A 17,022-nucleotide genomic window follows, 5' to 3' on the forward strand; every position below is an offset into this window, starting at 1 on the left:
TCATTTGTCTGATCTAAAAAGTTGCGCGCACAACTATCAGGTTTGAGAATCAATGACTCACAGGATTATTTCCTTACAATCAGATGATGTGTTCTGCATCCCTTGAGTTACAGGGTGTGAATTTATGTCTAACTGAAACAGTAATTTTTCAAAAACATACTAGACTGTACCTGAGCTGCTGCACAAATTCTGTAGTGCCCTAAAATTTAAATACTGTGTAATTAAAACTAAAGCCATTGATTTTTTTGAGGGCTGTACAGCTTTCATGTCTGAAATCTCTTTTATTTGAGTATTAACAAAAAAAAAAAAGAGAGATTCTAACTCCATACAATTAATATGTACCCTAATCACTATAATAATCATCTGTTTCCTACATCTTTTTCAGGCATTACTAATTAGACATCATGTTAATATTGCCATTTCCGTAACAATGTCAAAGCAGAAACTACAATCATAGTACTTCTGAAGGTGGAAATTTAACTAAGCACTTTTAAAAATGGCCTGTTTCTCTTCCTGTAAGGTGTTTTCATGCACTGCCCAGTTTGTGAAAGACATTTTGCGTAACGCCTAATTAAAAGCTATGTTACAACACTGTTGCATGAGACTTCGCAATATTGATTCTGTGCATCTTGAAATCCAGCAGTACTGAACTCAAGCTGACCTGGCCCTGAGCAACCTAAGCCCTGCAGGAGACCAAGGTAGACGATCTCCACACATCCTTTCCAACCTAAGTTCTTCTGTGATTACATTTTAAATTGCATTTTTGTCCAATACGTTCCTCTCTAGGAATATATACTGAAGCCAAGTCTGCTGATGACCAGTTTATAGTGGATTACAAACGAGAATTGAGAAAACAGAGAAAGACATAATTAAATTAGCAAACTGGACATCATGATGACAAAATCAGCACAAACTAGCATAAGATACTGAATGCCATGTAATACCAATGGATTTAGTGGTCTCTCATGGAAAAGGTCTCTGCTCTTGAGGAAGACCATGCACCTGCTCCATGCACGCTCTACTGTGATCAAGAAAGAAACTACACACAAAGAAATATTTCGTGGAAGGAAGCATATGTTTAGTGTCAACATGAGACGGCTGCAGTAACAACCAACATATTTTCTTTCAGCATTTATACTATCATCTCACAATGAAATAAAAGAGAATTAAACTCATCACAGCAATGATGAGAAAGCAGTTGCCACATAGTAAAGAATTAAGCCTGATAATTAGTCAGCTAAGTAGTTCCTGAGTAATGTAACTGACATATATACATGGATACAATAGAGGAGGACAACTTTCAAGAAGTTTTTTCTTTTAACAAAGAATGGTTAGCACAGATTCATTGACACATACATTAGAAAACTATTTTTAAAAATAAGCATTTTTAAAAGAAGAAAAACATCTGTAGGTGAGCTTTCTAGGCAAAAAAAAAAACCTATCAATACTCCTAACTTTTAGAATAAGCTGAATAACATAAAATATCGAGTATCTTAAATAACACATAGGTATATTATGAGACATTCTATATTTTTTCTTATTCTTCTGGTTGTTTTTAATACCAAAGAAAAGAGATTAGACAGCATATGCTACTAGAAAAATTTAAGAAAATTGTCTCTCACACTTGCAATCAGTTTTTGAGGTTTTTAATGGCTTAGTTACAGCAAATAAACCATGCACTTCATCATATTGCTGACAAACTCTCACTTAATACACGATGTCTCTAATTTAGCTAAGTAATCTGGTGCAGTAATTTGGATATACATGTCTATTAATATTATCTTGGATATAGAATAACTTTGCATTTAAACCAATGCTACTTGACATGCTAGATTAAATTTTAACATTCCACATCTAGTACAGTGAAGTCTTTGTAGTATTGTATTTGAAAAGGTGCTTACTTACCCATATGGCCATAGGCTTATTCATCACTATGAACAGAGTTTCAAGAACAAAATAGCAACTGCTCAAATTAACCACTGAGCACTATGTGCAGTTAAGCAGCACACCTACCTCAGAATCATAGAATCATGGAAGGGTTTGGGTTGGAAGGGACCTTAAAGATCATCCAGTCCAACCCCTGTGCCATGGGGCAGGGACACTTCCCACCAGCCCAGGCTGCCCGAAGCCTGGACCAACCTGGCCTTGAACACTTCCAGGGAGGAGGCATCCACAGCTTCCCTGGGCAACCTGTGCCAGTGTCTCACCACCCTCACAGTAAAAGAATGTCTTCCTAATATCTAGTCTAAATCTCCCCTCTTCCAGTTTAAAGCCATTACCCCTCATTCTATTGCTACCTGCCATGGTAAAAAGTCCCTCCCCAGCTTTCCTGTAGGACCCCTTCAGGTACTGGAAGGCCTCAATAAGGTGTCCTCGCAGCCTTCTCTTCTCCAGGCTGAACAGCCCCAACTCTCTCAGCCTATTACCTCTTCCAAGGCAGTAAGCAGTCACATGCCTGCTGTGTATGCAAGGCTTACATTCACATCAGCGAGAGAAGAGGTACACCAAAAGAGAACTCTGCCATTTGTGATGTGATGGCTCCTGTTAAAATAACATCCCTTGGTCTCTGCCTGCTAGCTTTACAAAAAGCTCTCAAATTCATCAGATTTACGAGTCCAACCAAAGTTTCAGCTTCAAGAGCTTGACTGCAATGCTAACTGCTGCCCCAGCGTCCTATTTCATTTTATTGTCATCTAGAAAATCCAGTGCTGCCAAATAACCAACAATTTTGAAGATTGTACACAATAAACTCTTCTTTTTTTTCCCTAAAAAAAAAAAAGAGGGATGGGGGGGAAGGAGAGGTGATGACTGAGCCTCAACTGTGGAGATTACTGTAAATAAGTCAATAGCATCAAAATCAGTGCAACTCTGCCACAGTATCATTGCTGCTGAGGATGTAGTGTATGAACAGGCTTCATCAATAACCCTCAGGAAATTCTTAGGAAAAAAAAACCGGAGGTGTTTTGGTACAATATATTTTCTGAATAAAGCAGCAGTCTCAGGAAAAGAGCAAACACATACTGAAGCAACAGAAATGACATAAGAAAAACAATTTACTGCGTTTCTTATGACAGTAACCCATTGTTCCCAACAACAAAAGAGCTCACCATATAGCAAAGTAACAGAGATGGCCAAGAGGTAGAATATTTTCATAGGTTTCAAACTAGTTTTCTAACAGAAACTTACTAGTCTGAAAAGTAACACTCTGGAAGTTGCACTGGGATGTCACCCTTTGTTCCCTCACAGATTTTCCATATCAAGTGTGCCTAATGTACTCCTGCCCTCCAAACCTAAACCAAGTCCAGCCAACAAAGCAGTGTTCTCCTTTATTTCATACTTCATCAATAAGATAAGCTTCCCATTCCAGAGACAAATTGTCATCTCAATAACACCAGCACCTTAACAGCGGGTGTCATTTTCAGCAATTGAACTATAATCACTGTTGTTCATACAGAGGACTAAACATCTAAGCTCCCAAAAAAAAGAAAAATAAAAAATTACAGCCTAGCTAACAGAGTTATGCCAGTAAAATTGTTCTAGTGGCAACAAGGTTAATTCTTAATTTAAAAATAATACAAGAGATCCTAATTTGTTCTCTTGTTATGTTCTTAGATTAACACTTCTACTGACCTGACTATGCCCCATAAACACTGACCCCCCCATATGACTTCAATACAGAATGCTATCCCAAAGGCCAAACAACTGCACTGAAATTTCTGCCTGGAACTCAGTAAACAACATCATTTCTGGTAATGAAAAAAGAATGTAATTCACCCCTTCAACTGTGATGTTTTTGTAGACTCAGTAAAATTTCTAAGTAATGAGAAGTATTTTACCCATAGAAGCAGCAATTATAATTGAGTATGATGAATAACAGCATAATTTCAATCATAGCCACTTTTCCGAGTAGAATCACATTAGAATGGATAGCCCACACCGTAGGCAACAAGACCCCTGAAAATAACAAATCAAACCAATCAACTGTTCAAAACACTTGGCATAGTTTGCTCCCAAATACAAACTCTTGTGCCTCAGCATACATTAGAATATAATTATCACTACATCCACCAAGGTATGTTTTGGAAGAGCTGGTGAGACAAATACACTATGAAGTCAAACCCATGTTGGGAAAAAGGTATAAAAACTTCAGAAAGCATAAAAGCTCCCCATTGTTTTCAATCCTAGTGGTTATAAATATAAGGAGGCAAAAGCACTGTCTGATGCAAATAATGCCACTATACCATGTTGGCACCTCAGCCCTGACCTGCAGCAACCCTGCTGCTCCAGTTCCTGTGCCTCTGTATTACAGCTTTTAATCACATGTGAAGAGGTTAAACTAGAGGTATGTGTTTATGAGAAGGACAAACATCCATGCAAGACAAGGCTGACACCAACACTCTCATTTTCAACGACAAACTCCGTCTGCCCAAGAAGAAAAAGAGTGGCACATTTAACTTGCCAACCCTTCAGGTCCCATTTCTTCTGCTCGCTTAGGGCCAGCATCCACAGTAAACCACTGTTTGCAAAGGCACACTCACAAACAGCTCATGAGAACTGGCTGGTGTCTAATACTGTGTAAGGATATGCAGCTGCACTCACTCACCACAAACATGGCAGTGGGGGGTGGTCCTGCACAGAACCATAAAAATGTTTGGGAAGAACCAAGAATATGCCCCTCAGAAAAAGCATAGCTCTCTTACTGCTCTCCTTAGCTCCTTGGCGGACTTTTGGGTTGTTTGGCTGGTTTTTCGTGAACTGGGCCAGCATGCCTGAAGAGTGATCAATGGTTGCAATGCTAAAGCTGATAAATCCAAGTTCCTCATGCTTCTCATACACGTTTTATCTATGTTTAAGTAAATATCAATAATGACATCACAGGAAATGCAGCAGGGAAAGAAAGAGCCAAAGTACTCAGCTTTCTGCACAAATACAAATAAATACCTCTTCCCATCCTCACTATGCTACCTGGAAACTTTTGCCAAAACACATGCCATTTCTGTCTTCAATAAAAATCAGCAAGATGGGAACCCTAGCAAGCAGGCCTTATAATATCTCTCCAGACCAGGCTCTCTTCCCTCATATTTTAATTTAAATCATCAGCACTCATAGTAATAAGATTTAAAAAAAAAAATCTAGTTTATTAGCAAGTTTCACCCATATAAACTCTTAATAGCCTTTTTTTACAAATCCATATAACTTTACAATCACATCCAAAACAATCTTTATAAATGCTGTCTCTTTCTTTTCACTGGGAGTATCACAATCCCTCTCACATGTTTTTGGTTGGTTGGGTTGGTTTTTTTTACCATAAAGCAAGCATCACTCTGTCATCCAATTTCCTTGTTCACATGTTTTAAATTTAATCAGAATACCCGAGGTGTCAATAATCATGTTTTTCTTTCTGACAAGAATCAGAAATGGAAATAAAGCTCATACTGCATCACAATAACATAATCTGCACTGCTGCATCTGAGTAACTTACTTTTCAAGAAGTCTAAAGCAACCTCCTCTTTTATTGAAAACATGTAAAGGAAGTCAGTCTTTCGAAACTAACTTTAGTAAGCCAAGCAACTTGATCCAAATACTAAACAATAAATTAATTAAAAGCCACTAGGAAAGATGCTAGAATCCCCTCTCAGATCATCAGCAATTAATCAAAATAAAAATAGGAGGGGGAAAATGTCACTATTGTTAGATATTTATTGCTAAAATTATTAGTATTTCCCCCAGTTGCTTAAGACAGCACTAGACTGCACTAAAACAGTCTTAGCAGCAAAGTTGCAGATACATAGCCTAGAGTGCCCTCTTTCTTTCCAAAGAGGAGTTTCAAGGAAATATTCTGTTAAGTCAGTTGTTTCTCAGAAAGTCAAATACAAGAGATACCTCGGCTGAATTTAAAAAAAAAACAAAAACAAAAACAAAAACAAACCACAACCAAAACCAAGCAGCCCCTAAACATTAAAGCAGTTCAGTGTACTTTAAATTATATCCTTACATTGGTGATGAATGGGATTCTACCGTAATAAAAATATACTTACAGAGCCATCTGAAACTGTTCAAGCCACTTTTTCTTCAAGTCTTTAGTTTTGCAATAAACTTCTAAACCGTTTTGACCTTGGATATGAATGAGGTAGAAGCCATAAGACCACTGCATAAAAAGATTGGCAATACAAAGTTCATCAGTTATGAAGAAAAGAAAATAAAAGAAAAAATAAAGAAGCGTTTGTATGTTCTTTAATTCCCTGATTTTTGGAACAGCAAGACCACATTCTTGTTTTCACTTAGGAATTACTTACTCAAACATTTTAATTGCATCAAAATAAACAAAGTTAAAATCCTAGGTATTCAATTCAGCTTATATTTAAAACATAAAACCTTGTAAATAAATGGTATATACATTCTGAACTCTTGCAAAAGGTTTCACATCTCTGCTAAAAATACGTAGTTTATATGAATTAGCAACTAATATTTACCTTCTTATTTTCTTTATCAGTAGTGGGGTTATTTGTAATTTTGTATTTCTGAAGATCTATTATTTCCTTCATTTCATAATTATCACCTCTCCGTTTGCAAACAATTACAGCTAGATCAAACAAGAAGATATGCCTATGAAAATACAATACAAAGAAGGTTAAAAAAAAAACTCCAGAAAGCCAACACCCAAATTCTTATCTTACACACCTTTGCTTGTAGCACTTCTATTTTTGAAGGTGAAAAACTAAACTACAGAATAACGAAACAAAAAAACACTGGAAGTACTTTTGTATAGAGTTACTACTTGCAAGGGACTGAGGTGATCTTAGATGATAACATAGTAAGCTAACTTCCCATGAATCACTTTGCAAAATCACTTGGTAAACAGTGGATAGGCTCTGCGAAAGCAGAGTGAAATGCAAAGTACTCTCAAGAATCATTGATCTGCCCTCAAATCTATACAGAGTTACTATACAGGCATTTTAATAGCAAACATCAGAAGTCATGCCATCACCTGTCTTGCCTCGCACGTTTGTCTAACGTAGTTATCCTTATTTCCCCATCACCTTGAGGTCTTCCATACTGTAAGAGGGAATGATTCTGAAACAGAAGTAATATATATCATTCAATACAGCAAAAGTGTCAAGATGATAATGCATTCAAATGTTACACCACTCATAGCACAAAAAAAGGACTTTTCAGGCCTGAAAACGACATCTTTTCCTCACTATCATCTAAACTAAGTACTATAAAGAATCAGCCCATTCATCAATTTTTGTCTTCAAATGGGAAATTTTCCCCATTAGAAAAATACCCGAGTCACCATACAAATACAAACCTTTAACTATGCAAATATATTTAACTACAGACAGAGGTGTACTTAAGTATTTATTAAGTATATATTATTCTGTACTTAAGTATTTATGTCACTCTAAACCAAGCAAAGCATACTTATACTTAAATACCACAGAATAGTATCATCTCATATGAAGTGGGGAAAAAATACATTTATCAATATGTTTGATCAAAAGTGATTTAAAAACACATAAATGAGAAATATCACATACCAGATTCTCTATTGATAGTTGAAACTGTCTGATCTCACGAAGTGTTTCATTATCTCTCTTCACTTCATTTACGTATTGAGCCAAGTCCTAGAGTATCAACAGAAAAGGGAGGGACAAAAAGCATTTCCATAACACATCACTTTAATACATTATTTTGCCAAAATTATTTCCAATTTTGTCTTTGACTTATCTGCATATTTAGTCTTTTTTTTAAAATCATCTTTAATGTTCAAAAATGACCAATACATATGACTAAATAAAGAAGGAAAAAAGCCTCTGCGTATCTTCATATTTACAACTTTCTTCATCATACCTATTGAAACACAAACTTAGTTGCAAGAAAGAGGGAAACGTAAGAAATTGTGAAAAGGGCTGATTTTTTTCTGAATTTCATTAATGTCTTATTTTCAAGATTAAAGACGGAAAAGTAATTTATACAGCACATTTATGGTCCAAAAAAAGCAGTCAACAACATTCAGTATCTGAGAACAAGGCAGAAGGTAAATAAAGTATATAGCAGAAAACATATGTAAGACAGCTCAAAAGCAGCATGTAAGGTGTAAAGGTGCCATAAGCCTGGGTGCTTATTAGGAGAGAAGATGCTACTCCCCCAGTAGTAGGATCTTACTCTTACTGTTGCACAGCAGCGAGAAGCCACTATAGAGAAAATTTTAAAAGGGACTATATAGAAGTATACTACCTGAAGTTGCAGTTTGAGATCATTATTGTCCCCTTTACCAGAACATATACTGGATGCATTTCACGAAAGCTTTAAAATGCTCTGAGAACATGCTTGAGTAATAGTGACAATTTTCTGGCGCATCTCTGCTTATGGCTAGAGATGAGGAGTGAGCAGGAGTGGTGATTTGTAAGGTCAGAGATGCTGCGAGCAGCAGTTGGAAAAGGCATTTTGATCTTCGCAACTTGCTTCTACAGTATCCCTTCAATATGGTCACAGATTTGGAGGGTGGGAGAAAGATACATCTTCTTCCTAAGACATTTTTAATCAGAATCTAAGAATAGCTGCAATCATTATGCTAGCTTCCCAAATGAATCTGTGCAGGATACATTCACATTAGTCTTAGAAGAGTTACTGTAGAAATTAAATAACTTCTTTTCTTGCTGCTAAAAGAAATCTGACAGCATATTCCTTCCTAGAATTTTCTTTCTTGGGGAGCAGTACCACTTTGCTGGCAGTTTTTCCCAAGACATTTTATTTTTATTTTTAACCAGATACACAGGGGTTTTAGAAGCAACATACTGATACTGCACCATTACTTGTACTGCTTTTTTAAGAGGATACAGTAAATCTGGAGGGAAACAATGCTGCAACCTTAAGGAGAGAGAGAATCATAGAATCGTTTAGGTTGGAAAAGACCTTTAAGATCAAGTCCCACCATTAACCTAGTCCACCACTAAACCACATCTACACATTCTTTAGATACCTCCAGGGATGGTGACTCAACCACTTACCTGGGCAGCCTCTTTCAATGCTTGGTGCTCATACCTGGTGTTTTTTTGTGGGCTGAGTGTCAAGGGGAAAGCAGTGGTGGTTTGGGTTGTTGTTTTTTTTAAGTTGGCTGGTTATGTCTGCCAGCCAGCACATAACTACCATAATCACTCTGGTAAGAGATTTCTTAACTGGTGTTTTATTTTCAGTCCAACAGCCACCAAAAACCACAAAGCACACCAGCAAATGGGAAAGAAAAAGGAGGATGAGGAATAAAAGCCAGGGATATTTTCCTAGCCTATTAGCAGCAGCCAGAATGCATGGCTTGCCCACTAGATGGAAGCAACACTGTGTCATCCAATTTCAGGCATCTCTCTGTGGGAGATTATCATGGTGGCGCTCTCTGCATTCACTGCACAAAACCAGATGACAAAAACAGGGAGCCAAAAATCTCATTTGTGAGCTGGTCTGTATCCCAGACATTCAAGGCAGACAGTCACATAACATGAGGCAGCTGTGTGACCCAAAACTAACTTAGTCTGACTTCAGCATATTCTGTGGACCATACAGATTACAACAGGAGATATGGCCTGTACAGTGTTAGATTCTTTCCCCCTTTCCCCACAAAGGACAGAAAAAAATGTCACAGTTATAGCACATGAACATTACATTTCATGCCGTGAAGCCAACTGAAGCAGAACTGTGCTTCATTTCTGAAGCTGTGCAAAAGAACACATAACACATTAGCTGATACATAAGGCAGTACAGCTACTCTGTAAAGCTTTTGTTTGTACCACTTGCAGGTGAATGTACAGTGACAGATACTCTACCTCCAGAAAGACACAGAAATCACGATATTAAGATGACAGAAAAATGTCTTGTAAAGAAAGATAACAGTCTTCATCTCACTGGGAAACTACTGACCTTGGTAAGAATTGACTTACAGTGGTAGAAAATTCCTAAATTTTGAAGAAGATACCAACATTCTTGAAACATCCATTTTTAATCTCATTAAATGACAGCAAAATTGTGTAGAAGTAAACTGAAATAAGGAAGTTCCATTTCATAAACCCTTCGCTTCACAAAACTACTGTTTCTCAGACTTGAACAAAACCTTCAGCTATATATTTGCCCTGACATACTCACAGAGCTCACAGTGACCTGTGAAAACATGTTTGACCCACTGTGAAGAACACTGTCTCCTCCAGGAAATACAGTTGCTACCATTAACTGCCAAATACATAAATACTTCATTACCAGAAATACTTACCTTCATTGCATCAAGTGCCAGCTTTAGATTTGCCTTCTCCATGGGATCAGTAGTGTGCTTTACCAGCTCCTGTGGACAGAATAGTTAAAAACTTTTCACCCATCGTCTATCAGTTTATAAATTGAAGTTGTCATTGCTCATCTCCATCCCACCACCCCACTTCACCCTCCCCAAAAAGAAGAAAAAAGCCAAGGCCAAAATCAGAAAACACAACCCAAGAATTCACATTCTCATCCCCATAGTGAGCAGCCTATAACTGAGTGGGGACTACTGCAAACAGGTAATTAGAAGTGTTTAAGAGTGATTGCTGTATAGCCTAAACACTGACTTAGCTGAAAAGGAACCATCATTAGAAGCTAATTCAGTCTGACTGGCACTTAAAACTTGCCAATCAGATCATTACTGTATCTGCATGCTGTAAGCACAGGTAAATACTTGAGTTCATATGCACATTACTATTCCTATCATCCCATTCCAAAGCATGCACTTGTCTGCAGAGAGGGATGTATGCTGGCAATAAAATCTCAGCTAAACTGTGCAACTGCTTAAAAGAAGTCACTGTCTCATTACATCTAAGATAAAGCTGACTCAGAAGACATATTTAAATCAAGCGTAAATGTTTAAAGATTTTTTTTAGCCACTTTCTACATGGAAAATAAAGGAGTTTTTTTGGTTTTTATGAAATGAAAGAGTAACCTCTTGAGGAAACAAGTTATTTCTTCTTTATAATTTGAGAAAAGAATTACACATTTCAGCTAACATAACTTGCTAAAATCCTAGGAAATGAAAGAATAAGTGTTTATACTTCATATTACAATTTTAACAATTTACTGGATTTTTTCTTTCAAAGCCTATATTTCTTTTTTGTACAATGCATACTCCAGTGTCACACATTAGAGCACAGTGACATATCGCATATCATCTTCTCATAATATAGGGGTTGATTATAAAATCATGACTTAGATCTCATTTTTTTAAAAGCAGCTGTACCATTCATTGTTGTTTTTTCCAGTTTTCCATTGATCACAATACTGATGACCCATAGAAATATTTCAAAAATTTAATATTACCAAATGTATGTTGCTCTGCAGAGTCAAAATTATGCTTCACATACAAGTAGTAGATCTTTTAAAACGACATTTTACAAGCATCAGCAGGGTTGACAGTCTAATATAGTAATATATTTCTTTGCAGCTGAACTAATGAGTCTCCTGGCACAGCTATCAAATCAAATTTATAAGACTCTTCACTCTTATTACAGGACTAACTGCAAAAGCTACTGCTTTGTGGGTTATAACAAGAAGCATTTCCAAATAAATATAGCTTTATTGTAATTTATGATAGCAAAGAAGCACCTTAAAAGCGTGTTGTAAGTACAGTCCAGCTTCTCCTTTTGGGATGTAATGGTTCACATTGTGAAGTACCATGATTATAATTTGGTAGTAACCATTTTAAACATACCAAGAATGAAAGGTTCAGATACTGAGGAAACAATTGTGGTTTATTCTTCTTTCCCCAGATGTGCTTCAACTCTGAGGAATTATCTCTGTAATAAAACCCACACTTGACTGGATCTTTTTTCATACAAATCAGTGTCAAATCTAGGAAATGTCAATCAACTACCTTTGATAAAGACCTTTATCTCTCATTCCTAAAACTCACTGACGATAAACAATCACAGTTTTGCTCTCAGCCCCCTTAAATTTCAAAAATAAAATACCTGGAGCAGTAGGTGATATTTTAGCACTCTCTGCATTGGAACCACTAGAAGATCCCGCAATGTGAATTTCCCATTATTGGCCCTCTTGGAACATTCCTAGTTCAAATCAAAAGAAAGAATAAGACGGAAGAGTTAGAAAATAAAAATATTCATGTGATATTTATGAAAATTCAGTGATATATGGGCCAAGCAACTATATTAACCTTGAGATAAAGAATATCTACAATATGAAGGAAAATAGTTCATGTGGAAATAATAGCTAACCAGAAAAAGACTGAGTCCAGACACTTGTTCTTAGATATTTCAACAGCACAAGAAAGAGTAAACAGCACAAAGACAATGGCAATTAGGTGTTCCATTGAACTAAAAAGAAAAAAAAAGAACACTGCATATAAGCACAGCAAATGCAGCAAATATTACACCTCTCTTCAAACAAAAAACAGAAGAGAATCTTTGAAACTACAGGCCAGTCAGTCTCATTTGCCCTTGCAAAAATAATGGAGCAAGTCTCTGGGCATATGAAGAAGGTGACTGGGAAGGTGAAGGTAAATCAATGTTTGACCTACTTGACTGCCTTCTGTGATGAAATGGCTAGATCTGTGAATGGGTGGGAAGAGTCTACCTTGACCTGTCCAAGGCTTTCAACATCATCTCCCACAGTATCCTGATATCCAGGTTGGGATGTTACGCTACAGATGAATGAACTACTCAGTGTATGAAAAACTGGCTAGATTATGAGGCTCAAAAAGAGCAGTGACTAATCTTGCCTACACTATGTGAGAGACAGTTGCAAGTAGAGCTCCAAGGATCCCTTCTATTTTATGTCTTTAGCAATGATCTGCAGGAAAAGACAGACACACCCACAGCAAGTTTGCAGGCACCACCAGATGGGAGATGCAGGTGACACTCTTCAGGGCACTCTTCAGGAACCTCACATGAAGGCAACAAAGACCAAGGTGAAGTCCTTCACCTGGTGTGCACTAACCAGGGAGACACTAACCCTGAGAGCTGACCAGCTAGGAAACAGTTCTGCTGGAAAGGACCTAGGGGTCCTGACAGACAGCAAGCCCTGTGAGGCTGTAGGACCAGGGCTTGTTCATCCTAGAGGTCCCGCCCAATTCTGCAATTCTGTGTTCTCAGCTGAGATGTCACAATAAGCAGAAGGGTATTGCTGATGACCAATTCAAAGAAAAAAAAAAATATCCCTACTGACGTCAGTGGCAAAACTCCATTCACTGCAGTGCCAGGATGCGTACTGCAAGAGTTCACAGATACATTTGGTCAGGTGCTCAAAAAAAAAAGGAAGAGAAAAATATTCACGTATCAGTCCAGGCAGTTTTTCCATCAAACTTTTTGACTTGGATGAAAGCAAGGCATATTCATAGAAACACATGTTTTTTAATATATGTATACATACATATACTTGTTAAAAAAATACCGATACCTCTAACTTCAATTTAACATCTTCTTTTGTCTTAGAGATGTTGTCTAAGCATGATATTGCTATCTCCACTTGACTGCAGTACTGTCCATAAATAACCAATCTAAATCAAAGCAAGAGATAAAGAATAAAAGGAACATTTGCTTATTTAAGAACAATCCTTGATCATTTTTCATAGGTTAATTGTTCACAATCCTCCTTTCAAAAAGAACAGTGCCTAAATAAGCAAGGATAGGATTTAGCCACAGACTTCAATGGGCAGCATGAATACAAGGAAGAACATTCAGGAGAATACAACTCTGAGCCACCTTCAAAATGCTGTAAAATCATTGCCATTTCCTTTAATATTTACATACTCTGATAATACAGGGCTCATTAAAAGCAGCATAACTGCTGTTTAACAGAACAGTCTGTAATATTTACAACACTGCAAATTTCCAAGGTTGTAATTAATAAATTCTGTAACACAGGCTTAACAGGATAAATTACAGCTATCCTTTAAAGAACTTGTATGTTACCCAAACTGATCCATCTCCAACAGTTTCTACCAGCATATATCCTGTGAGCTCTCAGATCAAAACAGTGTAGGAAAACTCAAGAAATTTTCAATAGTTGTCATGGGCAGCAATGCTTCTTGAAGGAGACTGATTTTATGACAGGAGTTTCTTATCCCTCTTTGGAGTGCTTCTTTCTCCTAGTCCCATTCCAAAGAGTGCTGTCACTTTTTCATATATTTCTTGAGGTGATTCCTTCTATATGCCTCAAGTCACTTTTTTGAACATTCCCAGGAGCTTTCCACTGGGGTCTTATATTTCTTTTTCTCTTGCTTAATCTTTACCATTTTTTTAATTCTTTTTTTGCACAATTAAAGTGATGATACTGATTTAAAACTTATAATTTCTGATTACTTTAATCACTGCATGGTCAAGACACTAAGTCTATCCTCATCTGCTTCCTTTTTCTATAATATAAACCTGAGGTTTCTTCTCGGTGTCCTTTGTTTCCCGTTAGCACGCATCTCAGAACTACACTTGAAAGAAAAGAATTTTCCAGAAAGACTTCTTGTCCCCTAATTCCCTCCTACAGCAGCAAAAAGTCTAACAGCCTGGGAAATAACTATGTCCTGCTCCAATGTAAAAGCTGAGACAGAGGTCTCTGAAGGCAAGACTGTTTATGGGCAGACTGGGACACCCTTCTCTCTCAGAATACAATTTTGCTGTCTAATGTTTTCCAGATGCTGCTGCCCAATTTCTCACAAGCCTGTTATTACTGCAACAACGCTCCTTCCCCATCACCCTCAAGCAAATCCAATTAGCTCCCAGAGCTTTCCCACTCAGGTCCCAGAAGGAACTCGTTTTTAACCACAACTCAAGGGTTACTTCAAGGTAGGTCAGCACTGTAAGCCACAGTACAAGTGTTTTTCAGCTAAGTACCACGAACATCTATACGGTCCAACAGCTGTTCAGTGCTGGCAGAAAAAACAATCTGAAAAGGTGGGTAAAAATTTGGCAATTAGCCTACAGGGCACAGCAAGCTGCCACAGCTATCCTGTTTGTTATCAGCTGGGCTGTTTTTCACAGTTTGAAGGTACAGGGTGTTTGCTTTACTGTCACACCTTTGACTGCACGGTAGGGTAAGACCCTAGGCTCTTCTCTCTTCTCTTTCGCACCTGCTTGCACTTCTTTCAGATTATGACCTCTTCAGTTTTCTTTAACCTGGAATAGCCCTAATACAATATCCTTGCCTTATTTTGTCCTTTCTTCCCCTTTTATAGCATTTTATCTGATAAACAATATAGCCACATGCTACAAAATTCCTGGGATTATTTGCATGAAAACAAATGCTGTGCAAAATAAGCTACTTAAGTTTTGTTCAAAATATATATGTTACCTGTCTTTGTAACAATATTGCCAAAACTGGGGGTAAGAAGAGGGAGGAATCGTACAGCAGTAGGTTACATTTTGATTTCCAGGCTCAAAATACCAAATACTAACTTAATAAGTATACTGATATCAAATTCAATCCTGTTTCAGAAATACTCATCAAACAAAAATATGGTAAAATACTTCACCGAATTGAGCACAGATTATCACAATTAGTAGGAGTGCATAAATCTTACCTTTCCTTGTAGTTAATAAAAATCTGGTATAGATTCTGATCATTTTTGTTAACAATAGAATCATTGATGTCCTGTGTTAGATTCTTGTGAATTTTCACCAAATCCTTAAAAACAGTAATGAGGAGGGAGAAAGGTTTTTAAAATCAGAATTAATTAAAGCTTTGAATATAAAAATAAACTAATTCATGTTATATCCATTAATTTCAATAAATTGGAAAACAGATCATTTGAGAGTAGAATCTAATTTCAAAGTTTGCCACATCTTCCACATGGAGTATAGTTTTTCTTGTTGCACTAAGAACTACCTAATAGAGACTAATTTATTCTAGCTTGGAACATGTGCTGTTAATTCATCTTCATTTTATAATGATAATTTTAAAATTAAGCAAGTCAAGTAAATGCTTTAGTGACAAGATAAAGTAATGATTCATGTCCCTGAGCTGTGAAAAATTAGTTTTGTACATTACATCGGTCAATTAGTGATGTTCCAGTGCTAAGTTAACTGCAATCATAATGAGTTTCCCAATACAGCAGGCAACTAATGGCTGAAAGGAAAGAATACTGCAGAAAGGTTTGCTCCCTGAGAGTATAGTAGCAACTCACCTTACTTGTTCACTATTACACAAAAATCTGTAAGCAACTATAGCAGATTACATCAGCCTTAATACTGTATGGATACTGACGGAGAGTTCACAAAAATTAAGTCAAAACAGGTTAAAAGGTTTTGAAACCAGGATAACTGACAATGAAAAATAAAGGACTGTTTAAAGAAAAAGCCACTGAAGACTGTTTAATGCAGTAAGTTATATACTACAAAAATAATACGTAATACTGAGCTGTGAATAAAGTTAAAACATTTCACTTCACGCTGATGAAAACTAAGAGTACACAATAAGTCAATCATCACATCACAAGTGAGGGAGCACAAACTTTAAACAGATCAAATTCAGCTGCTAGCAGTTGTATGCCATATCCTCAGAATCTTAAGTTGCAGCAGACAAAAACATTATTATAGAAATGCTTCCTGATTAACATCCTACAGGAGCACATTCTCTCAGGAGCGCACAGGGACTCAACCAAGCAACACCCCTGAAAAACAGGGGGGACAAAATGTCTTTTTGAGTTTCTATCTCCAGTTGAAAAACAAGTTTTAAATTAAATTGCTGTTAACATCATTAGAAGAAAATGAAAATCTCAACAATTTGGTATCTGTTGTGTATAATTCCATCTCTCTTTACCTCTGTATGTCTATGGATACGTTGCAATTCAAATATATGCACAGTTTTACATACTAGTGTATCTATATGCGTGCATGTGTATATACACACAGGTGTACATACAAATGCATAAATATGTAAAAATATATACACATACATACATGGACATACTTGTACACAGATACACACAAATATAAAGCCATATATACATTTTGAAATCTGAGCCCTAATGAAAGGCATTCTTTTTAGACTGGTGTTTAAACC

General features: G+C 36.8%; 1 protein-coding gene across 1 annotated transcript in view; it reads right to left on the reverse strand.

Moving 5' to 3' along the window:
• Positions 1–17,022, reverse strand: part of VAV3 (vav 3 guanine nucleotide exchange factor) — a 110,326-nt gene that overhangs the window by 76,689 nt on the left and 16,615 nt on the right. Inside the window, exons 7-14 of the mRNA XM_010194742.1 lie at positions 15,542–15,645; positions 13,426–13,525; positions 11,982–12,077; positions 10,262–10,330; positions 7,542–7,628; positions 6,989–7,074; positions 6,474–6,606; positions 6,039–6,148 (exon numbers count right to left, since the gene is read on the reverse strand). Of these exons, the coding sequence (XP_010193044.1) occupies positions 6,039–6,148; positions 6,474–6,606; positions 6,989–7,074; positions 7,542–7,628; positions 10,262–10,330; positions 11,982–12,077; positions 13,426–13,525; positions 15,542–15,645 (785 nt within the window). The remainder of the gene's footprint in view (positions 1–6,038; positions 6,149–6,473; positions 6,607–6,988; positions 7,075–7,541; positions 7,629–10,261; positions 10,331–11,981; positions 12,078–13,425; positions 13,526–15,541; positions 15,646–17,022) is intronic.

Source organism: Mesitornis unicolor, unplaced genomic scaffold (genome assembly GCF_000695765.1).
Source record: "Mesitornis unicolor isolate BGI_N332 unplaced genomic scaffold, ASM69576v1 scaffold8821, whole genome shotgun sequence".
Classification (NCBI taxonomy): domain Eukaryota; kingdom Metazoa; phylum Chordata; class Aves; order Mesitornithiformes; family Mesitornithidae; genus Mesitornis; species Mesitornis unicolor.